Genomic DNA, 26173 nt, shown 5'->3' with positions numbered 1-26173 from the left:
GCCTGACAGTCTTTATTCTGGCTACTGTACATGGCGACAGATGATGTGGGGCTAAAAGTGACAGAGATACACATCCGATGACAAGAATGATGAAAAAACAGTGAAGGCAATGAATTCTGGAGACATTTAGGCGAGACATAAATACAATTGGCAGAATGCTGAAATGAAATGTCATCAGAGAGAGAGAGGTGATACTGTTTAAATAAAGCCACAACTTTTAAGTTTGTGGGTTGAACAATACTACATAATTTTTTCCCTTGGATTCACACCTTTTATTCCTGTATATTGGCTGGCAAGAAGACATACTCCCCAGTCAAAGGTCATTCTCCTGTGTGAACTTAAATACAATCTATGGGCAAGTAATTCCACTGAGAGGTACAGGAGCCTATACTGTGGGGCATTGGGCATCCCTGATAAGCAAGGTTGCTCAGTAAGTGCAGTAGTTCTAAGATTTGAATGAAAGGCATCTGCCATTCTCTATCCAGAGGTGGTCCCATTGACTAGTAGACCCAGCTGTATTCACTGAGCTGACATCTTACTCATACCCTCATTCCTCAGAATTGAATTGCGGGCGAAGGTTCAATAGTCTACCTGTTGCTGCCCACTTCCAAGAGATACGGATAGTTTATTTTATCCATAATTTCACCACCTGCGAGTCCATACATTAGCGACTTCAACTGACCAGGGATATGGAAGAAGCCCTCAACAGCACTATACATCCGACCTGTTTACAAGAACCCCCGCTGGCTATCGATATCATAAAGCGTGAGTGACACAGATTACATTATCTATCAGTTCGCAAATAGTGTTTCATTATAGATTTTGGTGTTATTTTAAAGCACGTTATAATAACACATTTGTGGGACTTGGGAGACGGTTTTTAATGTTTGATTTACTGCAGTAACTTAACTCTCAAGTTAGCAACATATTTTACATGTGTCATTTACCAACTGGGGTAATTTTGACCGCAAGAAGAAACTTAATTTAGAGAAAAGTTCAAATTGCCCCCCAATTTTTTTTAAATGCCCATATTGATACAGAAACACTAAATAATTATGTAGATTCGTTAAGGATAAGTTGATTGTCAAAGTCAAGAAACATTTTAAGGTTTGAATAAACCACCTATGTATATTCAAAAATATGCCTCAGGGGTCAAAATGACCCCAGTTGGTAGCTTGAGAGTTAACATATTTATTAATTTGTAAATTCATTATTTCATTGATTTAATTAATTCACTTTCCAGTTCACAGAGCCATCTTCAATACACAGGCAAGCCCAATAAACAGCTTCTGAGTAAACATGTCTGTACTGAATACTCAGGGAGAAAAAGGTGTAGATTCACGCGCAGAGCGCGGCAGGTGATTATTTCGCCTTCGCAGAAGGCAGGAATCATGGTCACAGGCAGGCAATGGTCATACACAGGTAGGCAAACAGGCAGGTGAATCAAAACTAGGACTGAAGGCCATAACTGGTTCTCACAAATGAGCTAGGAAAAGGCTGATGAGACCAGGTGAGTAACTAACACAGGTGAAATGCACATCATCATCTGCAAATCTATCACTCCAGTGTTAATTTGCTAAATTGTAATTACTTCGCTGCTATGGCCTATTTATTGCCTTACCTCCTTACTCCATTTTCACACACAGTATATAGATTTTTTTCTATTGTTATTGACTGTACTTTTGTTTATCCCATGTGTAACTCTGTGCTGTTGTTTTTGTCACACTGCTTTGCTTTATCTTGGCCAGGTCGCAGTTGTAAATGAGAACTTGTTCTCAACTGGCCTACCTGGTTAAATAAAGTTGAATTTAAAAAAAATAATCAATGAACAAAAATGAAAGACAGGGCTACGTTCAAGAACACAAAGAACAAGGGCTACGTTCAAGAACACAACGAAAAAGAACACAAGGTTGACTGAGAAAAATAAACACAGAACCTTACAATGTCCTTCAAATTGTAGGCTACAGTCTGTGATACAGGCTGTTTAGAGGGACAGCATTGGCTGTGCTCACGCTATGTTTGATTAAATCTCTTTCTGCCCATTTTCAAATGTCCATGTGTAGGCTACAGATATGAATATTTGGTTTCTCCACAGTCATTTTCTGTCCTCAGAAGTAGCATGATGGATCATTTGATATGAAGGACAAATGACTTGCATGACCTTTCATCCTTTGCATTCAGGTTACATCTCTTTAAGAGTAATTTACATTTCTGCAGATAGCCTTGATCTCAGTCCATATTAAACCATTCAGGGTACACTTAGGCAGCTGGCTTTTCACTGGACCGAGTGAAGTATTGTTGGGATCTCATTTGCGCTCAACCTCAAAAGAAGCTGTAGCTAAATAAGAAGTCTAAATTGATGCTGTTTCACAAGTACTGTTGTGTCCAATCCATGGGGATGTGGTCAGGGCACTGACCTATCCTAAAGTGGGGTTGTTTTTGCCAGGGGCTGCGACTTAGATTACAATAAACGGTCCAGTAATGGATTTCTCAATGACCTATACAACCTCTCTCTCTCTTTTTATCATCTGAACTCCTCACTCTCTCTCCCTTAACTAGAGCTGGATGTCTTTGGGGTGGCTCTGTACTCCATGCTGACCCTCATGTCTACAATGTCCCTGCTACTATACCTGGAGGAGTGTGTGTTTATCTATAGAAAAGTCCCGTCTCCCAAGAAGACAACTATTATGTGGGTAAATGGAGCTGCACCGGTAAGAACTAAGCTCCCCGTTTTCAGTAGCCATCACCATAGACAGTACCAGTCAAAAGTTTGGACACACCTACTCATTCCAGGGTTTTTCTTTATTTTTACAATTTTCTACATTGTAGAATAATAGTGAAGATATCAAAACTATGAAATAACACATATGGAGTAATGTAGTAACCAAAAAAGTGTTAAACAAATCCAAATATATTTTATATTTGAGATTCTTCAAAGTAGCCACTCTTTGCTTTGATGGCAACTTTTTCAAGATGTAAATGAGAATGTCTGTCATTCTCTTCAAAGGGGGTGACACTCTAGACCCAAACTGTTACAGACCTATATCTATCCTGCCCTGCCTTTCTAAAGTCTTTGAAAGCCAAGTTAATAAACAGATCACTGACCATTTCGAATCCCACCGTACCTTCTCCGCTGTGCAATCCGGTTTCCGAGCTAGTCACGGGTGCACCTTAGCCACGCTCAAGGTACTAAACAATATCATAACTGCCATCAATCAAAGACAGTACTGTGCAGCCGTCTTCATCGACCTGGCCAAGGCTTTCGACTCTGTCAATCACCGTATTCTTATCAGCAGACTCAATAGCCTTGGTTTCTCAAATGACAGAGTTCAGTGTGTAAAATAGGAGGGCCTGTTGTCCGGACCTCTGGCGGTTTCTATGGGGGTACCACAGGGTTCAATTCTCGGGCTGACTCTTTTCTCTGTATATATCAACGATGTCGCTCTTGCTGCGGGTGATTCCCTGATCCACCTCTACACAGACGACACCATTCTGTATACATCTGGCCCTTCTTTGGACACTGTGTTAACTAACCTCCAAACAAGCTTCAATGCCATACAACACTCCTTCTGTGGCCTCCAACTGCTCTTAAACGCTAGCAAAACCAAATGCATGCTTTTCAACCGTTCGCTGCCCGCACCCGCCCGCCCGACTAGCATCACTACTCTGGACGGTTCTGACCTAGAACACGTGGACAACTAAAAATACCTAGGTGTCTGGCTAGACTGTAAACTCTCCTTCCAGACTCATATCAAACATCTCCAATCCAAAATCAAATCTAGAATCGGCTTTCTGTTTCGCAACAAAGCCTCCTTCACTCATGCCGCCAAACTTACCCTAGTAAAACTGACTATCCTACCGCTCCTTGACTTCGGCAATGTCATCTACAAAATAGCTTCCAATACTCTACTCAGCAAATTGGATGCAGTCTATCACAGTGCCATCCGTTTTGTTACCAAAGCGCCTTATACCACCCACCACTGCGACCTGTATGCTCTCGTCGGCTGGCCCTCGCTACATATTTGTCGCCAGACCCACTGGCTCCAGGTTATCTATAAGTCTCTGCTAGATAAAGCTCCGCCTTATCTCAGCTCACTGGTCACGATAACAACACACACCCGTAGCACGCGCTCCAGCAGGTATATCTCACTGTTCATCCCCAAAGCCAACACCTCTTTGGCCGCCTTTCCTTCCAGTTTTCTGCTGCCAGTAACTGGAACGAACTGCAAAAATCGCTGAAGCTGGAGACTTACATTTACCTCACTAACTTTAAACATCAGCTATCTGAGCAGCTAACCGATCGCTGCAGCTGTACATAGTCCATCTGTAAATAGCCCACCCAATCAACCTACCTCATTCCCATATTATTTTTATTTACTTTGCTGCTCTTTTGCACACCTGTATCACTACTTACACACCATCATCTGCTCATCTATCACTCCAGTGTTAATCTGTTAAATTGTAATTACTTTGCTACTATGGCCTATTTATTGCCTTACCTCCTCATGCCATTTGCACACACTGTATATAGACTTTCTTTTTTTTCTATTGTGTTATTGACTGTACGCTTGTTTATTCCATGTGTAACTCTGTGTTGTTGTTTCTGTCGCACTGCTTTGCTTTATCTTGGCCAGGTCGCAGTTGTAAATGAGAACTTGTTCTCAACTAGCTTACCTGGTTAAATAAAGGTTAAATACATTTTTTAAACTATTTGATGTTGTATTTATATGAATTAGAACCGTGTGGACAGTGAATAGATGGCTGAACGTATCATTCCATTAAGGCAGCCCCCCACACCTCTCTGATCCAGAGGGGTTGGGTTAAATGTGGAAGACACATTTCAGTTGAATGCATTCAGTTGTACAACTGACTAGGTTTCCCCCTTTCCCTTTCCTTTCCCTTTCTGTCTCTGTTTCAGGTCATTGCTACCATGGCTTGTTTTGGTATGTGGATCCCAAGGGCAACCATGTTTTCAGATATGACTTCTAATTCGTAAGTTTCCTCTCACCCACACACTACTTACTGCTCTCTCTCCCCTTCTGTCTCTCTCTCTCTCTCTCTCTCTCTATTGTTCTTGTTTTCTCTCTTTCTTTTTCTCTTTATCTTTCTCGCTCACTCTTTCTCTCTTTTTTCTCTCTCTCTTTCTCTCTCTCTCTCTCTCTTTCACATACTCTCCTATAAAGGCAAACACATGTGTATTGTACTTTACTATAGAGATGCAGTGCTCTTCCTCCTGTAACAATGAGCTAACAGGGAACCATAGCAAGGAGCACTGACATAAAGCAGAGGCTTTTTAATGAATGCACTCAACTATTTGACTACAGTTTAATCAGTTTCTTAATCATTACGCTGTGTCAGTGTATGGAAAAGATCAGAGATCAGACCACATCCACAAAAATACAGTAAATGACACAAACAAACACAAACTTTTTGGGGCACAAACAAAAGTTGAATGTGCAGACTAACTGGTTTTGAAGGTTGGTCACACACTCGTTATGTGTGTACATAACCTTTGACTTATTCCACATTTTGTTGTGTTATAGCTTGAAAACAAAATGGATAAAAAAATATATATTCTCAACCATCTATACACAATACCCCATAATGACTAAGTGGAAACATGTTTTAAGAAATCTTTGCACATTTATTGAAAATGAAATACAGAAATATATAATTTACCTGGGGCAGCAGGTAGCCTAGTGGTTGGGGCGTTGTGCCAGTAACCGAAAGGTTGCTAGATCAAATCCCCGAGCTGGCAAGGTAGAACTCTGTCGTTCTGCCCCTGAACAAGGCAGTTAACCCACTGTTCCTAGGCCGTCATTGTGAATAAGAATTTGTTCTTAACTAACTTGCCTATTTAAATAAATAAATTAAAACATGTACATAAGTATTCACACCCCTGAGTCAATACTTTGTAGAAGCAACTTTGGCAGTGATTACAGTTGTGAGTTTTTCTGGGTAAGTCTCTAAGAGCTTTCCAAACCTGGATTGTGCAACATTTGCCCATTATTCTTTTCAAAATTCTTCAAGCTCTGTCAAATTGGTTGTTGATCGTTGCTAGACAACCATTTTCAGGTCATGTCAAAACTGTAATTCGGCCACTCAGGAACATTCTTCTTGGTAAACAAATCCAGTGTAGATTTTGGCCTTGTGTTTTAGTTTATTCGCCTGCTGAAAGGTGAATTCATCTCCCAGTGTATGGTGGAAAGCAGACTAAACCAGGTTTTCCTCTAGGATTTTGCCTATGCTTAACTCCATTCCATTTATTTTTTATCCTGAAAAACTCGCAAGTACTTAACGATTACAAGCATACCCATAACATGATGCAGCCACCACTATGCTTGCAAATATGGAGAGTGGTACTCAGTGATTTGTTGTATTGGATTTGCCCCAAACATGACACTTTGTATTCAGGACAAAAAGTTAATTGCTTTGCCACATGTTTTGCAGTGTTACATTAGTGCATTATTGCAAACAGGATGCGTGTTCTGGAATATTTTTATTCTGAACAGGCTTCCTTCTTTTCACTTTGTCATTTTGGTTAGTATTGTGGAGTCACTACAATCTTTTTATTTATCTTAATTTTATTTAACCTTTATTTAACTAGGCAAGTCAGTTAACAACAAATTCTTACAATGTCGTTGATCCATCCTCAGTTTTCTCCTATCATAACTTTTAAACTTTATAACTGTTTTAAAGTCACCATTGGCCTCATGGTGAAATCCCTGAGCTGTTTTCTTCCTTCCTCTGAGTTAGGCAGGATGCCTGTATCTTTGTAGTGACTAAGTGTATTAATACACCATCCAATGAATTAATACACCATGCTAAAAGAGATGTTCAATGTCTGCTTTTTTTTAACCAATCTACCAATAGGTGCCCTTCTTTGCGAGGCATTGAAAAATCTCCCTGGTATTTGTGGTCGAATCTGTGTTTGAAATTCACTGCTCGACTGAGGGACCTTACAGATAATTGTATGTGTGGGGTACAGAGATAAGGTAGTCATTCAAAAATCAAGTTAAACATTATTATTGCATACATAGTTAGTCCATGCAACTTATTATGTGACTTGTTAAGAAAAATGTTACTTCTGAACTTTAGGCTTGCCATAACAAAGGGGTTGAAAACTTATTGACTCAAGACATTTCAGCTTTTCACTTTTAATTCATTTGTAAAACTTTAGAAAAACCTAATTCCACTTTGACATTATGGGGTATTGTGTGTAGGCCAGTGACACAAAATCTACATTTAATCCATTTTAAATTCAGGATGTAACACAGCAAAATCTGGAAAAATTGAAGGGGTGTGAATACCTTATGAAAACAAAATGTACATCCAATTTTTATTATTTCTATTCATAGGATTTATACAATACATTTATAGATATATATTTTTTAAATCCCCCCCACCGGCAATTTGATAGCATGTAAAATAAATCATGAGATAAAAACAAATAAATTAATATTACGTAGTAAATCTGCTGAACAATACATCATATAGCCTCAGAAATAGTGACAAATTATTGATACGGGTGTGAATACTTTCTGAAGGCACTGTACACTGTATCTTGCAAGTAAACACTCTTCTTTTCTCTATAGGTACTTTGCAGTGGTGGTGTATAAGGTCTTAATTTTGCTGATAGAGGAGAGTGGGGGTAATGAGACCTTTCTGAAGCGTAATTACAAGAAAACCTTCAAGATCAGTACAGGACCATGCTGCTGCTGCTGTCCCTGCCTGCCCCGCATTCCAGTCACACGGTAACCAGTGGCACACCAGAGCCTGTCATCAAACAGCAATATCTTAGCCAAACTGGTTTGGTTATGATGATAATCATTATTATGAAGATATATAAATTGTCACATTACTTTATCTTTCAACATAAATCAGGTCACATGATGACAGGTCACTCTTGGGCCAGATGATTCTTTGTGTTGGTAATGTATACAGTGGTAAGAAAATGTTAACAACTCCGGGCTGTTTTCATTCAGGCGTATGTTATTCCTGCTGAAGCTGGGGGCTCTTCAGTATGCTATCTTAAAGACACTTCTCTCAATCCTCTCCATAATATTGTGGACCAACGGCAACTTTGATACTTCCGATGTAAGTAATAAACTTCCTTCTTGTGAAAATCCTGTCGGCAAAAACAAACACCCCCTCTCTACACATTACGTTTCAAACTGAGCCTGGTGGCATGCCATGTAGGTCCACTATGCATAACCTACCCTCTTTGACCTTTCTCCATGTCTCAATGTTTAGCTTGAGATCACAAACACGGCCAGTTGGATCAACCCATTTATAGGGGTTCTCACCATCATCTCCCTTTGGCCTGTCGCCATCATGTTCATGAACACATGCAACACACTGCGTAGCGTCAGGATCATACCTAAGTATGCCATGTACCAGGTGAGTCCGACCTTACTGCACCAACCAGCTGGTCAAGGAACTGCCTTCTTCTAAGTGCCATTGATGAGAATACATCATCTGCTATCATTTACTTAGTCCTTGACCTTGGCTTTGTGGAATGTTTTGTCTGATTGGGTCTGGCAGTGTCCATTCCTACATCCTAATATTCAATGTATCTCCATGAAGCCACTGGTCATGTGTCCATAGCTGGTGCTGGTGCTCAGTCAGCTGCAGACGGCCATTATTAACGTCCTGGCCTTGGATGGAACCATTGCCTGCTCCCCACCCTTCTCCTCTAGAGCCCGTGGCACCAGTAAGTGACAAAACAGGGCCAAACGAGAGCCATTATTTGATCAATATGACGTCTGTGTCCTCCAACCCTGTCTGGTATGTGTCTATCTGTCTGTCTGCAGTGTTGAGTCAACAGCTAATGATTGTGGAGATGTTCATCATCACCCTGGTCACCCGGGCATTGTACCGCCGCACTTATGACCCACTGCCCTCCGATCCCCACGAGACTGACAACGACCAGAACACCAATATCAGTCTGCAGGCACCACAGTGGGAGCATGCTGCCTGAGAGATTGTGGTGGAGTGAATAGAGAGACAGGGTGGTGCGTGTGTGTGCGCGCGTGCACATGTGTGGTTGCGTGCGCGTGTGTGTGAGAGAGAGAGAGAGATGTATCAACAGACTTTAATAACCTCACTACCAAACAAATATGAATGTACACTAGCTAGGTTTCCATCCTGTTGGCGACAGATTTTCATGCGAATATTCTAACATATGCAGAAATCAAATATGTGAATTTTCCCACCAGACATGTGTTTCCATCAAATGTACTTGTTGTAGATAAAAGTATGTGCGTGATGACATAGTGCACATAAAAAATTGTTTTGCGGGTAAATTCCCATATACCGAATAAAAAATACCAGTTACATGGGTTTCCATCGCGTTTTCAACTCTACTGATGGCTTTGTCACAAAAAAAGATTGTGTTATAAAGCGAATGTGCCCACTCTGGTATTGGCACGTGCGCTCTAGCCAACAGCTCGTTCGGGTATAGCCTAAATGATGAGATTATTATGGACAAAAGAACGAGATACTTTTTATTTGTCAAATGGCAGCCAAGCATCGATCATCATGTCACCAGAATAAGACCCCCGATAATTATTGGAAAGGAGCATCAAGCTCATCACTTTGGGCTTTCACCACAGACATAGACCAGACCAGGTTGGAGGGCATTTCGCTAGAATGCGTTGTGCAACTGATTTGGTATCCCCTTTCTTCTTTTCCACCCTGCGAAGTTCATCATAATGTATTTAATCTGTAACCTAATTGACTTCATACCTTCCCGAGTCATAGTGGTAGGACCACACAACATGTCATCACGTGACTTCAAATGTACTTCTATATTGTGGTTAGTATATCAATATTTGAGAATAAAAGCGTTTCCACCGACATTTCTCGCATAAGGAATTTTACCGATATAAAAAAATCCTACCTTGCCTAGTATATTTTGTTTCGTTGAATTGTGGAAAGTTTACCAACAAATGTTCTGTTTCCATCAAACCTGTCATGACTTTTTTTTTATCCGACATGTATTTTACTCGCATAAAAAGGTTGGATGGAAACCTGGTTACTATTGTTGTATTTTTATGACTTTTGTCTTGATTGTGTCCTATATTCTGCTGTTGTAGTTTTCGGTTTATCCTGTAGGCCTATAACATAGGCTACAGTAAATTCTATCTTAAAAGTTGAGTTGTATTATGCTGAATATAATGTTAGAACATATACCTCCAACAACAACATATCTGTCCCATCCATATTGCCTCAGCTCTTAGCACGGCTATGTGGAGTTGGATATGTGAGGGTATTGGAAATACGTTTAGAAACCAAAATGGGTTAATGGTTGGATAAAATGTGTATTTTGTATTCATATCAATAAATATAGTGTATTATCTGTTTACCAAATGACATTTGGATTAATGCATTCCGTTTTTTACGAGATTAGTTGGAAGAACATCGGCTTCTCTTAAACAGTATTGTTCACGGAATTGCATGTCCGGTTTGTCTGAACAAGAGCCCAGAAGGTATACATAACCAATAATTATATACCCTCATCTAAAGTCATAACAGTAAATTCCCTCCGAATGGCATTGAAGAAGTTACAGTGACGTTCCTGCTAGCTAGACAAAAGAGCACTTTGATGCCAACTGTCCAATGGCAAATGTGTATCATTCTGGTGAAGGGAGAGGTTCTGTCAGCCAATAAGGTTGCACGTCCTGCTGTCACGTGCGTTGGAATAAGACACACACGCACACACACTGTACTTCCGAATGCATCAAAGTAACATGGGGGGCTACTGTCTAAATAGGGGATATCAGCATGTAACTTGTATTGAGTGTTTGTATTGGTCGATGCAAGTAGACAGCGGGTTGTTTGGAAATCGTTCTTATGCCACCAACTGTACTCATATTTATATGTGTTGACAATTAGAAAGTGATTACTTGAAGCAATCATGAGGCTGTTCAACTTTCTACTAAAAGATGTAACATCGAAAATAGAATATTATTCGAGGTTCTCTCCCTCGCCGATGTCTATCAAGCAGTTTCTGGACTTTGGTGAGTATAAAAAGAAATACTCCAAGAGTTTAAATGTCATGGACACAGGGTTGCCATTTGATTGAAAAAAAAATAACTGATGGCTTTAATTGACGAACAGGTGTATATGGAAAACGTTGACCATTTCCTAACGGAAGCCAACATAGCCAAACGAGAGTTTCTATTGGACTAATTCAAGTAGGTCCCTCTCCGTTTCGTTTGCTTCAGTTTAAGAAACGTTTTGCGACAGAGTCGGCAGGAATGAATATACCTCAGATGTTGTCGTTAGTGTGCAATAAGAACATTACTGTGTTTACGCGATATATGGGACTGCGGCATATTTAAAACGCTTACTTTCCCAATAATGCCTGAGTGTGGCTTTGATAAACAGTAGATAGTTACATCAGCTACCACCTCCATTTAAGTAATGTGACATCAGCCTCACAGAGGCCTTGATACATTTCCACTGTCTGTCATTCTAGAGTTTGTGTGTTGGTGTAGAGATGGATTGCTTCAGTCTCTCAGTAAGCCACGTGCTCTGTGAGAGTCAGTGTTTTAAGTTTGGAGAACAAACTGTGCCGGCTGAACTGTCTAAGGTCAACCCTGAAGGCTCTCTGTCTGTCCACTCGTTGCTTTGGCTCACAGTTGCACAACACTGTTCGTAGCAGCAGCTCATTATAAATAGCTCCATGTCGTTCTGCCTCTGAGAGCTGGCCACTGACCTATTGCTGCATGTGTGGCAGACATATTCATAGAGTAACTGGCAAATAATAATACTATTGGAAGCTCATTTACTGCATTTCTTTACAATAAAAACATTTTAAAAATGCTCTTTGGAGAACAGGAAAAAAAACAGCCATTATTACCTCAGTCGATCTACAAACACATGGCCTATTAACTATACAATTTGTAATGTTATACCTCTGAAAGGGGGGAGTTATGACAAATGATTCCCACTGATACATATGACATTTATAGAACTGCATTGTTTGCATCTTGATTACAGATGTTCATGTTATGTTCATATTAAAACACATCTTCCTTTCTTTAAGTTCCTAACTTGTTTGATAAGATTAGTACAGATTTTCTCAGGGGAATGGGGCATGTTTTGTAGCCACTGTACTAATCTCTCTCTCTGCTTGCTTCCTCTCTCTCTCTTGTCTCCTCTGCTTCCTCCTGTGTGCATTGCAGCCTGCCTCAGCTTCACCCATAACAAAGTTATTATGAGAATTTAGCAGTGTATTTTCTGATAGTGCTGAGAGGCTCTGTTTAACGTTAGCCAGTTAGAAGGATGAAGTAAGAAGCTAAGTAATACTAGCCAGAGACATTCAACGTTGCTGCAATAAAAGCCGCTGGCGGCAGCTAGCCACCTGACTGGCTGACATGGGCTATCTATAAATGACTGTTTGCCAGTTGTGCACTCATTCTCATAGAGTCAGTTTTTGTTGGTTTGGGGGATGTCTGTAGATATGGCAGGAGTCGCGTGACGGTTTTAAAATGGCCTTTTGTCCGGCATCTCACAAACACGCTGTCCGCAGCGTCTTTAGTTGCCTACTTGAGCCGACTGCGAGCTCGGGTAGTTTGTTTCACGTCTCAGGCCCACTGCCTGTGCCGCGAGAGGACAAAGTTAGATCAAGAATATAAGCGTTGTGATCAACGCTGGGAGCAATGTTTAGATTTATTTTTTCCCAGGTAAGTTGACTGAGCATACATTCTCATTTACAGCAACGACCTGGGGAATAGGTACAGGGGGATGAATGAGCCAATTGGAAACTGGGGATAATTAGGTGGCCATGATGGTATGAGGGCCAGATTGGGAATTTAGCCAGGACACCAGGGTTAACACCCCTACTCTTACAATAAGTGCCATGGGATCTTTAGTGACCACAGAGAGTCAGAACACTTGTTTAACGTCCCATCCGAAAGACGGCACCCTACGCAGGGCAATGTCCCCAATCACTGCCCTGGGGCATTGGGATTTTTTTTTTTAGACCAGAGGAAAGAGTGCTTCCTACTGTCCCTCCAACACCACTTCCAGTAGCATCAGGGACTGACCAAGACCAACCCTGCTTAGCTTCAGAAGCAAGCCAGAAGTGGGATGCAGGGTGGTAAGCTGCTGGCTAAATGTTGACCAGTTCTTTATTTTCAAATTAGAAAACATTACAGAGGTCCAGGCCTCAGTGTCCTCATATGTACTTATGGCCATGGTCTTGGACTAATACAAACCTCCGTCAGTGGTTTGTCACAAACTTCCATCAAATGAGGCAGATGTGGAAAGCTCCAAGAATTCAGGTGTTTCTGAGACAGACACTTTGAAAGTTCCAACTGACATGCATGAGAGGTCTGTTGATATAATCTTGTTTTACAACCTCTGTCAAATGAACACAGCACAAGTATTGCTCTGTTACCAGTCACCAGTTTATTGACCTCATGTTTTTCCACAGGTAGGGAGAATGCATGTGAGAAGACCTCCTACGTGTTCCTGCGTAAGGAGCTTGCGGTGCGGGGGGCCAACACCATGAAGGAAATCAACCTGTTACCCAGTGACCTGCGTACCCAGCCGTCCGTCAAACTGGTGCACAGTTGGTGAGAACCTCTGTCTGTCCCTCTGTGCTGATTCAGGGGTGACTGTAAGCACAGTATTCTGGGATGCATGGTGACATCCGTCTGTGTGTACGGGTATGAGGGTATGAGAGTGTGCTGTGGTCTTTGTGTTTCAGGTACATACAGAGCTTTGAAGAGCTGTTGAATTATGAACACAGGGGTCCAGAGGACAGCCGCACCTTAAACGAGTGAGTTGACATGTACATAGTCACACCAGGCAGCCACCACATCTTCAGACAGCACTGAGACTTCAGACAGCACTGAGACTTCTGAGAGTCCTCACACCATATTTCTCTGGAACAGCTTTCTAGACACCCTGGTCAAAATCCGTAATAGGCACAATGAAGTGGTCCCCACCATGGCCCAGGGTGTCATAGAGTACAAGCAGAAGTTTGGCTTTGATCCTTTTATCAGCAGCAACGTTCAGTACTTCCTGGATCGCTTTTACACCAACAGGATATCATTCCGCATGCTCATCAACCAGCACAGTAAGTGACACCACCAGCCAATACAGCTATTTATATATGTGTGTAGGATGTTGTGTAAAAATAGTGCATGTGTATGACTTGGATTTTATAGTGGATGTTGATGAGGATCTTGATCAGGTGAGACTTTTTGTTTCAGCACTCCTTTTTGGTGATGACAGAACCACCTCCCATCCCAAGCACATAGGAGGTATTGATCCTTCCTGCAATGTCCCTGAGGTGGTGAAAGGTGAGCAGAATACCACTGATCCTAATGCTTGACAAATAGCAACTTTGAGTCAGACTGCATCAGGGAAACATCAGCTTATTCAAACTGTATTCAATAAAGAGTACAGTGCATTCGGAATGTTTTCAGACCCATTTACTTTTTCCACATTTTGTTATGTTACAGTCTTGTTCTAAAATTGATTAAATTATTCTACACACAATACCCTATAATGACAAAGCGAAAACAGGTTTATATGAAAACATTTCTTTGAAATACTTTATTTACGTAAGTATTCAGACCCTTTGCTATGAGACTGGAATTCACCTGTGGTAAATTCAATTGATTGGACATGATTTGGAAAGGCACACACCTATCTATATAAGGTCCCACAGTTGATAGTGCATGTCAGAGAAAAACCAAGCCATGAGGTCGAAGGAAATGTCCGTAGAGCTTCGAGACAGGATTGTGTCAATTCACAGATCTGGGGAAGGGTTCCAACAAATTTCTGCAGCATTGAAAGTCCCCAAGAACACAGTGGCCTCCATAATTCTTAAATGGAAGAAGTTTGGAACCACCAAGACTCTTCCTAGAGCTGGCCTCCCGGCCAAACTGAGCAATCGAGGGAGAAGAGCCTTGGTCAAGGAGGGGACCAAGAACCCGATGGTCACTCTGACAGAGCTCCAGAGTTCCTCTGTGGAGATTGGAGAACCTTCCAGAAGGACAACCATCTCTGCAGCACTCCACCAATCAGGCCTTTATGGTAGGGTCCCCAGACGGAAGCCACTTCTCAGTAAAAGGCACATGACGGCTCGCTTGGAGTTTGCCAAAAGGCACTTAAAGGACTCTCAGACCATGAGAAACAATATTCTTTGGTCTGATGAAACCAAGATGAATCTCTTTGGCCTGAATGCCAAGCGTCACGTCTGGAGGAAACCTGGCACCATCCCTACGGTGAAGCATGATGGTGGCAGCATCATGCTGTGGGGATGTTATTCAGAGGCAGGGACTGGGAGACTAGTCAGGATCGAGGGAATGATAAACGGAGCAAAATACAGAGATCCTTGATGAAAAACTGTTCCAGAGCACTGAGGACCTTAGACTGGGGCGAAGGTTCACCTTCCAACAGGACAACGACCCTAAGCACACAGCCAAAACAACACAGGAGTGGCTTCGGGACAAGTCTCTGAATGTCCTTGAGTGGCCCAGCCAAACCCCGAACTTGAAACCGATTGAACATCTCTGGAGAGACCTGAAAATAGCTGAATAGTGACGCTCCCCATCCAAGCTGACAGAGCTTGAGTGGATCTGCAGAGGAGAATGGGAGAAACTCCCCAAATACAGGTGTGCCAAGCTTGTAGCGTCATACCCCAGAAGACTCTAAAACCTGCTTTTGCTTTGTCATTATGGGGTATTGTGTGTAGATTGAAGAGAAAAGCAACAACAATTGAATCCATTTTAGAATAAGGGGGTGACTTTCCACCAGGCTCTGTTTGTAGAATAGCCCAGTGCACACCAGTCGGGATATTGGTTTTGAGATGTCGCGGATGATTACTATTGAAATGGAGGACACCTTCATATGTGTGTGTAAAATATTATTAATCTTAAGATGAATCTGCTAACTGACAACAATGGCAAATGTAAATGTTTTACATACAGATCTCAATATTACTGTATTGAATTATTATTATTTTTGATTGTATTTAAATACCGATATCACAAATGTATAATTTATACATTTCTATATGTCTTTTTTTTGTTTGTTATTTGTTACGTCTGACTGTGTAAAACCTAGCACTACTACTTTTTTTCTCTTCAAATGAGGCGGATATTTGGTCAAAGTTGAACACAGTGCCACGTAATATTAGTCCTCTGTGCCTATGCTACTGTCTTTTACAGATGCTTATGAGACCGCTAAGATGCTCTGTGAGCAGTACTACATGGTCGCCCCTGAGCTCAACATAGAAGAGTACAATTGTAAGTTGAAATGTAATTAAACACACTGAGCCACCTGTGTATGCATTATAAAAGAGGAATAGCCGTCTATGCATTTATAAGCTGTTGTACGGAGCCATTCGCTTATATGAAGGCTTGTAAGCATGTCTATAATGCAATATTGGTAGGATAGAAGGCACTGGCGCTGAGATTGTAAACATCTGAGTATGCGCTAAGCTCTTGGTTAGGATTTGGCAGGTTTATTAGCTGTAATGGAAAAAGTCATCTGGAATGGAAAGTTGGCCTCATCTCAGAGTTTCCCGTTGGCTCCTGTCCGAACCTGCAAATGTAAACAGAGGAGCAGATCCAATGGAAATCTATTTTGTGTGATATTACGTGAAACATGACTACTGTAATGATATGTGAACAGAGAACGATTGATTCATATTGATTGCCTTTATTTCACATCAACATACATGTCTCTTTCCTCAGCCAAGGCCCCTTCGAAGGCTATCCAGGTGGTTTATGTTCCATCTCACCTGTTCCATATGCTGTTTGAGCTCTTCAAGGTGACTGGCATTTATGTTGTACTGAACGAAAGCTTCTCTAGGCTATCAATTAACTGGTCCTAATTTGCAGTGTACGGTGCATTCGGAAAGTATTCAGACCCCTTGACTTTTTCAACATTTTGTTACGTTACAGTCTTATTCTAAAATGGATTCACTTATTTTAGAATAAGGCTGTAACGTAACAAAATGTTGAAAAAGTCAAGGGTTCTGAATACTTTCTGAATGCACTGTAGGTGTGTAACATGTATGTGTGTATCATCATTGGTTGTATCCTGTTGTATTTATACGTTCCAATTGAGTTATGTGTATTCATTAATGTTTATTGAATGACTCTGTAGAATTCGATGCGGGCCATAGTGGAGCTTCATGAGAACAGTAGTGCTGGACTCCCCCCAGTGAAGGCCATGGTGACGCTTGGAAAGGAAGACCTCTCGATCAAGGTCTGTTACTGGCACGGACACCGGTCTGGTGTTTTTAGATGACCTCATGGTTGTCACACGCCTGTCCTCTCCCCTCAGATCAGTGACAGAGGAGGGGGCGTGCCCCTCAGGAAGATCGACAAGCTCTTTAGCTACATGTACTCCACCGCGCCCACCCCGAGCCTTGAACCAGGAAATGGAACTCAGGCTGCACCACTGGTAACACATCCCAAATAGGTGTATAGAGACATTTTTTGGTTTACAAGCAAGCATCACGTTCGAGTGATAGCTAACACTGATGCCGGGACCTTGACAAACTTAACAGGGAGTGAGTGATGACCATGAAAACAGACCAGACGGATGGCTATAGCTATCTATATTCAACAAGTATATTATTCTTCTGGCTTTATCTAGCTCTATTTGTGACATTTGACCTTGCTTCGCTGGCTTGGTAATCAATCCTCTGATGACATAGCGATGTTAGAGACGATAACCATCTGATAATGTGTTTGTTAACAAGCACAAGCTGCATTTGAAGTTGCATGTTCTCGTATCCACTGCATAGTAGAAAGGAGCTGGTTTCTGACGAGGAACTGCGCCCGCAACTTTTCATGACGCGGCCAGTCTACTAACCCGCAGTTTGTAGTATGAACCACTCTTTCTTCTCCCTCCTTAGGCTGGCTTTGGGTATGGTCTCCCCATTTCTCGACTTTATGCACGTTACTTCCAAGGAGACCTGAACCTCTACTCCATGGAGGGGGTGGGTACAGACGCTGTCATCTATCTGAAGGTGCGTTAAGGACTTGCGTTTAGTTAAGTAGCATACTGTCGTTATCATCTGGCTGTGGTTTCATATTTGTTTCTCTCTGACCTCCAGGCTCTGTCCAGCGAGTCCTTTGAACGTCTCCCCGTCTTCAACAAGTCAGCGTGGAGACATTACCAGACTGGCCCTGAGGCAGATGACTGGAGCAACCCTAGCAGTGACCCACGTGATGCAGCCAAGTACAAGATCAAATAACTCTTGAGTCTGGCCTTCAGGCAACGCTGCATGCCATAGGTCATGACTAGTCACCTGACAAACAAATTAAGTTACCTTCCACTCCTACAGTGAAGCACAGAACTAAAGCACAGCACTGACTGAAATATTGTCTGAACAGGTAACATATTTATTTCCATCAGGCAGGTAAAGCCAAAACACAGTTTTAATCCAGATCATCTTTATTTCCTTGTTTGCTGGTATGTTATTATTGACCACAGTTTCCATGGTAGCAGATTGCGATTGGTGACCTCCTTCGTCAGATAGCATGACTCTGTTATTAGGTTTAATAAGTGTCACGTGAGAGTGACACCACGGGAAATAATGTACTTTTCCCCTTAATGCAAATAATGGCCTTGCGTAACAGTATACTGTGTCAAACAAGAATATTAGTTTATAATCTTATGGCAGTGTGCAATGGTTTTCAATAGATTCACCCAGTGGGCATTTTCCCAGCTTAGAAAAAGGGATTAGGTTAGTATGTATGTGTTTGTGACATGTGACATGAAATGTTACTCAGGATGGTATTTGAATGCATGATGATGCAATCTGGTACTGTATGTTTATAAGAGATTATGATCACTTTGGATGCTTATGAAATGCATGGAACAATATCTAAATCATTTGAGACATATCTTACTTTAGATTACTTATTGCATGACAAAATACTCTCCGAAATGATTGTTTTGTATTTAATATTTCATAGAAACAGTGTATTATTTTAAAAAGAAAATGTCCGAAATGTTTTGTTTTACTGCATATCGTAGACAACTGAATGCAAATTTGAGTGTTTCGCTAAGTATTTCTAAAGAAAACTAAAGCCTGGTTGATGCAAAATGCAGACAGTGAAATAGTGGTATTATTTTGATGTATTTGTGTGGTACAGGAATCAGAAGTGAGAATGGAGTGAGTCAACTGATTGAGATACCACAGTGCATTCAGTTACCTTAACAACATACACAATCAAATAACACAAATATGGTAAACTGGGCGACATCTTACATACACGAAGTGCACAAAGTAACCATGTACACTGAGTGTTTGTGTCTGTGTTTGTTTGGGAATGACAGTGCCATCTCTACTCGTCGTCATCCCCCTCACTCGTGCTGCTGAGGGAGGTTAAGGGATGGGCAGAGGCACCCTTGCGAGAGGAAGGGGAGGTGGGAGAGGAACGAGGGGATCGGGAGGAAGGGGATGTGGGAGAGGAGGGGGGCGATGGGGAGCGCCCTCTGGTGGGGCTGCTACTGGGGGAGCCACGGGGCGAGGCAACGGGTGACGCGTAGGGTGACAGGGCCTGGAGCATGCGCCCACTCTGCTCCTGGATCACATGCTGCTCAGAGAGGGAGAGCGAGAGTGCAGGACAGAGAGAGAGAGAGAGAGAGAGTGCAGGACAGAGGGAGAGATAGGGAGGGAGAGAAAGGGACAGAGAGAGAGGGCGAGACAGAGAGAGGGAGAGATAAAGAGTGAATGAATATTTTTTTGTTGCTTTACTAAACTACTTGTTCATAATGAGTGGTCACTTGCTTAGAGGAATGAGATCAATACTAACTATCTTCCCCTATTGACCGTTAACACTTCCTACTATAGTATCTATTGTGGGCTAAAGGTAAACTCACCCACGCTCCATCTGGACCAAACAACTCCAGGAAATTCCCAATGAACTCCCGTGACTTCTCCTCCCACTTCTGGATGAGGTCGTGGCTCTTCTCCTCCACCTTGAACACAAAGTGCTTGGACTTCTCCTCCACTGTCTTCACCGTCTCCTTCATACGATCCACCTGGTTCTGCAGACGGATTTTCTTCTCCTGCAGAATAAATCAAATGTGTAGCCTTTACTCGAAATGCTTACTTATGAGACCATTCACAACAATGCAGAGATAGAAAGTAAAGTTCCAGAACTGAGTCAATGTGCAGAGGTACGAGGTAGTTGAGGTAATACAGTGTGTACACGTAGGTAGGGGTAAAAGTGACGAGGCAATCAGGATAGATAATAAACAGAGTAGCAGCAGTGTATGTGAACTGTGAAAGTGTGTCTATGTGTGAGTGTGTGTGTACGTAGCTTCAAAATACGTGTGTGTGTGTGTGTGTGTGTGTGTGTGTGTGTGTGTGTGTGTGTTGGAGTGTCAGTGTAGTATGTGTAAGTGTGTGGGTAGTGAGTGTGCATAGAGCCAGTGCTACAGTCAATGCAAATAATAAGGATTAAAAATAAAATAATAAAGTCAATGTAAATAGTCTGGGTAGCTATTTGATTAACTGTTCAGCAGTCTTATGGCTTGGGGGTTGAAGCCGTTCAGGAACCTTTTGGTCCCAGACTTGGCGCTCCGGTACCGTTTGCCGTGCGATAGCAGAGAGAACAGTCTATGACAAGTCAAGTGGTCAGCTATAAGGCATCAACTAAAGGTGGTCTTCTGTTTATCAACCACCAACACTGTAACAACCACTTCACTTCCTCAAATACAAACTATTGTAACAAATGGTTATTCCAACTTAATTCATTGTTCTAAGTTAATTAGGTGATGCCGTTCATACCCTGATGAAGCTAACGTTGAGGTCTCTGGCTGTGTAGCCTCTCTGCAGGTTGCGTCGGACATAAAGGTCATAGTCTCTCACTATCCTGGTGATGAGGTCGGATGTAGAGATACCGTCTGTCCTCTGTGTGGCCACAAACATCCCTGAGACCCAACAGAGAGAACACAGCTCAGCCAAGATGGCACAGGTAAGGGAATAGGCGGTAGGTAGCTCAGCAAACACACAGAGACACAATCTCAAATGGCTACAAGTTCATGTCTGTTTCAGAGCAGATTTGTTTACCTGCTTCCTTGATGTGTTTGTAGACATCCTCTGATCCTGCAGAGCTGTATGGGATATCGTCATGGGCCACAAAGTCAATCTGGTGAAATCCCAGAATAGCACTAAAATGATTTTATGTGGAAGAAAGCGACATGGGCTATGTACATCTGTATCATATTTTAGGACTGATCAAATCAAATATATTTATGAAGCCCTTTTACATCAGCAGATGTCACAAAGTGCTTATACAGAAACCCCAGCCTAAAACCCAGAACCGCAAGCAATGTAGATGGTTTGTAATATTGAGTGGTGTACTGTATATGACCCAGAAGTGCTGACCTTATGTTTCTTCAGGAACTCAGGGCTGAGGGTCCAGGGAGCGTCCCGTACCACCTCATCCACATAGCGACAGTGTATCAGGGCTTCGTAGCGCTCCGACTCTGTCATCACCGTGTAGCCCTTATACTTGTGTGTGAGTTCGTCACTGCAGACTGCAAGGACAGACACACAATGACATTCTCTCTGTGTGTGGTTTATGTACATGCTTGTTTGTACAGTCTTTGAAAGGCACTTGAAATTCAAAAGATATTATTTACCTCCGACTATAAGATGTGTGTTGGGGAACAAGTTCTTTGCTTGCATCAAAGCACGCGCGTGTCCAGAGTGGAAGAGGTCAAAGATCCCATCGGCATAGACTCGCACTGGCCGGATTGCTACAAGAAAAGCAAAAATAACTGTATCTATGTCTCGCTGCGTTCTCCTTGTCTCACCTCTCACGTTCACATCCCTCTCTCTCTCTCTTGACTGGCCCTTATCTCTTCTCTTCCGCTGCCCATCCTTCAATATTCCCAGTGAGGATTGATAAAACTGGTGGTGAAACTGACCTATGATCAGTCTGACTGGTCTGTGATTGGTCTGACCTGTGGAGACCTGTAATGAAGACTGACCTGGCGTGCCTCTCTTGGCCTGGGCGATGGTCATCTTTTCATGAGGAACTTCTGACTCATATCCTGTTTTCTTGGCAAATAATGCTGGCTCCCTCAGAGTCTGAGATGACACAGAAAGAGTTAACCGACCTCATGGGAGGGGATATTGGTACATAAATGATTTGGGGATAATAAATACTCTATAAGTAAAGTATTTTATGTTTACAGTGATGGAAATCATCGGGGCTGTGATAAGTGTTTGGATATGTGAGGAATTTCTGGCTTCATTAGTGTTTATATCTGCATGTGAGGGCTAGTGGGTGTGTACATGGTTGCTAGGAATAATCTGTAGAGTTGTCAGTATACTTTGAACTCTGAGCTGTTTGACATCTGTACATGATTTAAGAATTGACTTCAATCCCTGCGGAAGAAAAAGTTTTCATTGAAGGTAGAGATCAATTTACCATGCGAAGAGCTATACCACAATGCTTTAACATTACGACATTTACAGCAGTGACGGTACCATGACATTTATTGAGGAATCGTTTGTAGCTGCCTATGTTATACAATATACTGGGGAACAGAGTCAGGTATAGCCTACCTTTGACGCATGCACTCCCATACTGTACACAGATTCACTAAAGCGTACAATAAGATCATATTACACAAGATTTATTTCCAGAGCAACATAATAATTGACTGCTGTTGGCTTCACTAGGCTATGGTATGATTATTAGTAATGATAGATCAAATATAGAATTGTAGAAAATGCAACATTTGCTGAGTCAGCAATGCTGGCTGCATATAGGGTTTGTCATTGAGAATGAAGTACTGAAAAATAGGCTGAAAATGTGGATCAGTAGTCTCTGACTGTAAATCACCTCAGTCCTGGCAGAGATTAGACATTATATGCTACATTTTATTTTTATTAACCGTTTGATAAGCCTCCTATAGGTAGTCTAACTCACCTTGCGGGGTCCCCCACTGCGTTGCTGTTGGGGCTGGTGTGGTCCGCCGTTGGCTCTGGAGCCACGTCTCCTTCCCACCATGCTGGATATTCTGTTGCCTTGTTTACCTGTCGACTGGCGCCTCGTCCGCTTGCTCGTACTCCAAGCCTGTCAGTGTTGCACTCCTGCTATCTATGAGGGAGTTTGAAAGTTTGCATGTTGCTGGCTGGTCTGACCCTGGTGACAAGAAAATCTAATGTGCAAAGTTCAAGGCAAAGGGTTGTTGATACTTCAGGCTCTGTAAAGGAAAGGAGGTGGACCAAGGGTTCCCCATGTAGGCCTAAACAGACATTTACAATCTGACTGCCCTCTTATTTTATGGTCTAAGCTTATAAATGATATGCAAATGTAATCATGCTGTTATGAACTTTCTTACACGTGTAAAGTAATAAGTGGCGTTTTTGGCGTGTCTACTGGAAACAGTCGTTCAACTTGGTCTCGTGGAATACTATAATTTTATTTTTAACATGATTTTTCCGAGTTTCATGAATAGAAACTGCTCCCAAAAATTATCTGACTGGGGCGACCTTTGGACCCAGACATAGTAGTGGGACAAGCTGTTCCAGTGGGTCAAGAGGAAGCTTAAAGTTGCCTGTCTATGTACTCCACTGCAATGTTTACTGAAAGCTCAATCAATCAAGCAACGTCATTAATGGCCCACACGACACATCAGTGACTGTCATTCCGCTTGATCATGATTTCCAAATCACCCCATGGACATTGACACTTTGCCCTTATGCCTGAATCAGCCCATGGACATTTGGACTATAACGTAAGACTGTATTATCCCACTGAGCTATAGGCTAGGCCTTCCCTTGCAAAAATACACATGACAAATGAGCAATTTTTGTAAATATAAACGTACACTGCTTAGCCTAAAAACATGGTTAAAACTATCATTTGAATATCATGGACGGTCAGTCCCTGCATCCGTAGTGTAGTCTATGGATTTGAGACTACACTACTACTACGCAACATTCTTAGTATTGCAAACCAAAATAATTAAAATTGAAAGAAAAACATCAACCCAAAATAATTGATTATTATGAATGGATCACATTTTATGATACTCAATGAAATAAAACGACTCCCTCTTTCCTGTCTTTGGTTGTGTTACCTTGGCCTTTGCTTTCGCTGCCTTTTTTCTAGTTGGAAGTTTTTTAACATTTGTTCCAGCACCCTGCACCCCACTGCTGGTTTTCCTCTGAAGATAAGCAGGGTTGATCCTGGATCGGAGGATGAGGACCAGATATCGTTGGAAGTGGTGAATTGTTTTATTTTAAAAAAATCACGTTATTTATTCACAGGTGTGTTCACGTGTCTGAAAAGCATGTGCTTTTTTAAACGTTTTTTTTTTGTAAGGGTGAACTCGAGAAGCAAGATTGGGGAAAGCCTGATGATCTGAAAATAATATTTGAGTGGTAGCAAATCATTGGCAATAGTGAGAAGTTTAAGGAACTGTTACCCAAAGCCTTTGTTTTGACCTACTCTCCGCAACAAGTCTGTGGTCAATTCCATTTCTGTTGTCAAGCATGTTATTTATCAGTAAAGACTTTCAGCTGTTCAGAATAATGTCTAGGGTGGATGGTTATGTGGAATCAGAAAGTATGTCATGGAGGTAGACATTTTTTTTACAAGCATTTCGCTACACTCGCATTAACATCTGCTAACCATGTGTATGTGACAAATAACATTTGATTTGATTTGATGTTGTGTCCTGATCTCCATCATGCTGTAATACACACCATGGCGTCATACTTTTCCTTGAGAGTTTGTAATTCAGTGTTTATGAGACGGTTGATAAAATAACAGTTTCTGCAAAGTGCAGACCATATTATGTATCTGTCACAGTTAAGCACACTATTCGCTGTGTTGAATTAAATGTGCCATACGTAAATCGTGTTTTATTCCCTTGGAGTTTCAAACCAGTGGAGGGCAGTAGAGTACTAGTTTATAGCGCTGCAAAAAAATAATGCTTTCCAAAATATTGTGCCGACTGCGCATTGGAAACATTGGAAAGACTGGTTGAATGCTCATTGAGACTGGTTTAACATTCATTGAAATTTTGAGATCTCAGAAAAGACATACTGATGGGTAATGAAATAAAGCAACTGGTAAGAGGTCCTGAACATTTGCGCTGGTCCCTGCTGCCGACATAACCGGGTTGTCAGTCAGTCTTGGGGTCTGTGGGGGTGACATCACACAAGTGAACACCTGTTCTGTCGGGGACGGTGGGTGGGGGGAGGGGGGGGGGCATGCGGTAATACCGTGAAGAATCCTTTTATCTGCTCTATTGGGTTGGGGGGCCCTGAGAGGGAGGAACGGGGGTGTCAAACAGCTGCGCGTGTCTCCTTGATTAATAGATGGCTTATGGGGGGACAGACAGTACTGGGGCTGTTGCGCTGGGATCAAATGGGACAAATCAAGTGCTCTGGGCCTCATTATGTGACTCATTTGGAACGCTACTGGTCACCCTCTGTTAGTTCAGTGTTCTCAGCAAAGCGTTCTGTGGTGTTATCAGATCATATAAATGAACACTGTCCATCGTTCCCAGCTTTCCCAATTATCAGCTTAGCACTCAAATCAACAAATTATATTACCTTAACAGCCGGGCCATTTAGCTAGTGTTCTGAAAGGATACCAAATCAAATTCTATTAACCTTTTACTGCAGTGGGATAAATCAGGGTCACAATCTACTTGAAAGAAAAGAATACAACTCACACACATGGTTATGGGCCAAAAAATATAGATATTTTAAGTTTGCATCCCAATATTACACTTTATAGACTTCACAGAAGACTGAAATATAACAAAACCGTTTAACATGGAAACACCGGATTTTCTGCAGTTTAAAAAATAATAATGTTTATTAATTATGAAATGATACAAAAGATGAATAACATTTCAACCATGAGGCCACTAGGTCATTTGACTGCAGGAAAGGGCTACTAGGATATATCTTAACCAATTAATGGCCACTGCTCAATGAGATGATTGAATGGGTCCACTCCTCCACAGTGTCCCCGCAATATCCCATCCTGACATACAATAGTCACGGAGAGGTACTCACGACAGGACCTTTCTTGAGAAATGTGACACTTCCAAACTAGACAGCACCCAGCCGCCAAGCTCTCAACGACGGTTCTCATGTATCGGCCAGCCTTGTTCACGGTATGGCTTAATGGGTCCTGGGGAA

General features: G+C 41.9%; 3 protein-coding genes across 4 annotated transcripts; 2 read left to right on the top strand and 1 right to left on the bottom strand.

Annotated features, from left to right (window-relative positions):
• Nucleotides 1-497: 497 nt before the first annotated feature.
• LOC106603181 (organic solute transporter subunit alpha) lies at nucleotides 498-10351 on the top strand. The gene is made up of 8 exons (XM_014196500.2): nucleotides 498-765; nucleotides 2560-2711; nucleotides 4919-4992; nucleotides 7596-7754; nucleotides 7986-8097; nucleotides 8254-8400; nucleotides 8608-8713; nucleotides 8814-10351. Exons 1-8 carry the CDS (start codon nucleotides 690-692, stop codon nucleotides 8978-8980), a joined length of 993 nt encoding a protein of 330 aa, XP_014051975.1. The 5' UTR covers nucleotides 498-689; the 3' UTR covers nucleotides 8981-10351.
• A 483-nt stretch (nucleotides 10352-10834) lies between these two features.
• On the top strand, nucleotides 10835-19094 carry pdk3 (pyruvate dehydrogenase kinase, isoenzyme 3). The gene is given in 11 exon segments (NM_001139694.1): nucleotides 10835-11021; nucleotides 13445-13586; nucleotides 13721-13792; nucleotides 13908-14092; nucleotides 14229-14318; nucleotides 16194-16271; nucleotides 16722-16798; nucleotides 17137-17238; nucleotides 17317-17436; nucleotides 17894-18007; nucleotides 18095-19094. Coding segments are annotated over 11 exon segments (1224 nt in total). The 5' UTR covers nucleotides 10835-10918; the 3' UTR covers nucleotides 18236-19094.
• On the bottom strand, nucleotides 18363-24112 carry LOC106603074 (choline-phosphate cytidylyltransferase B). Of its 2 annotated transcripts, XM_014196234.2 has the most exons (9): nucleotides 24094-24112; nucleotides 22938-23108; nucleotides 21991-22090; nucleotides 21640-21756; nucleotides 21383-21534; nucleotides 21065-21143; nucleotides 20783-20925; nucleotides 19870-20058; nucleotides 18363-19583 (listed from the first exon to the last, which is right to left on the bottom strand). In XM_014196234.2, the coding sequence occupies exons 2-9, from the start codon at nucleotides 23016-23018 to the stop codon at nucleotides 19332-19334; spliced, it is 1113 nt and encodes a 370-aa protein (XP_014051709.1). In that variant the 5' UTR covers nucleotides 23019-23108; nucleotides 24094-24112; the 3' UTR covers nucleotides 18363-19331. The 2 variants fall into 2 exon arrangements, with proteins under 2 accessions (XP_014051709.1, XP_045572877.1); XM_045716921.1 differs by lacking the exon at nucleotides 24094-24112 and having other exon boundaries at nucleotides 22938-23223.
• Between the last annotated feature and the right edge of the window lie 2061 nt (nucleotides 24113-26173).

Source organism: Salmo salar, chromosome ssa04 (assembly GCF_905237065.1).
Source record: "Salmo salar chromosome ssa04, Ssal_v3.1, whole genome shotgun sequence".
Classification (NCBI taxonomy): domain Eukaryota; kingdom Metazoa; phylum Chordata; class Actinopteri; order Salmoniformes; family Salmonidae; genus Salmo; species Salmo salar.
Note: the sequence above shows the minus strand (reverse complement) of the source record. Positions and strands in the feature narration are given on the sequence as shown.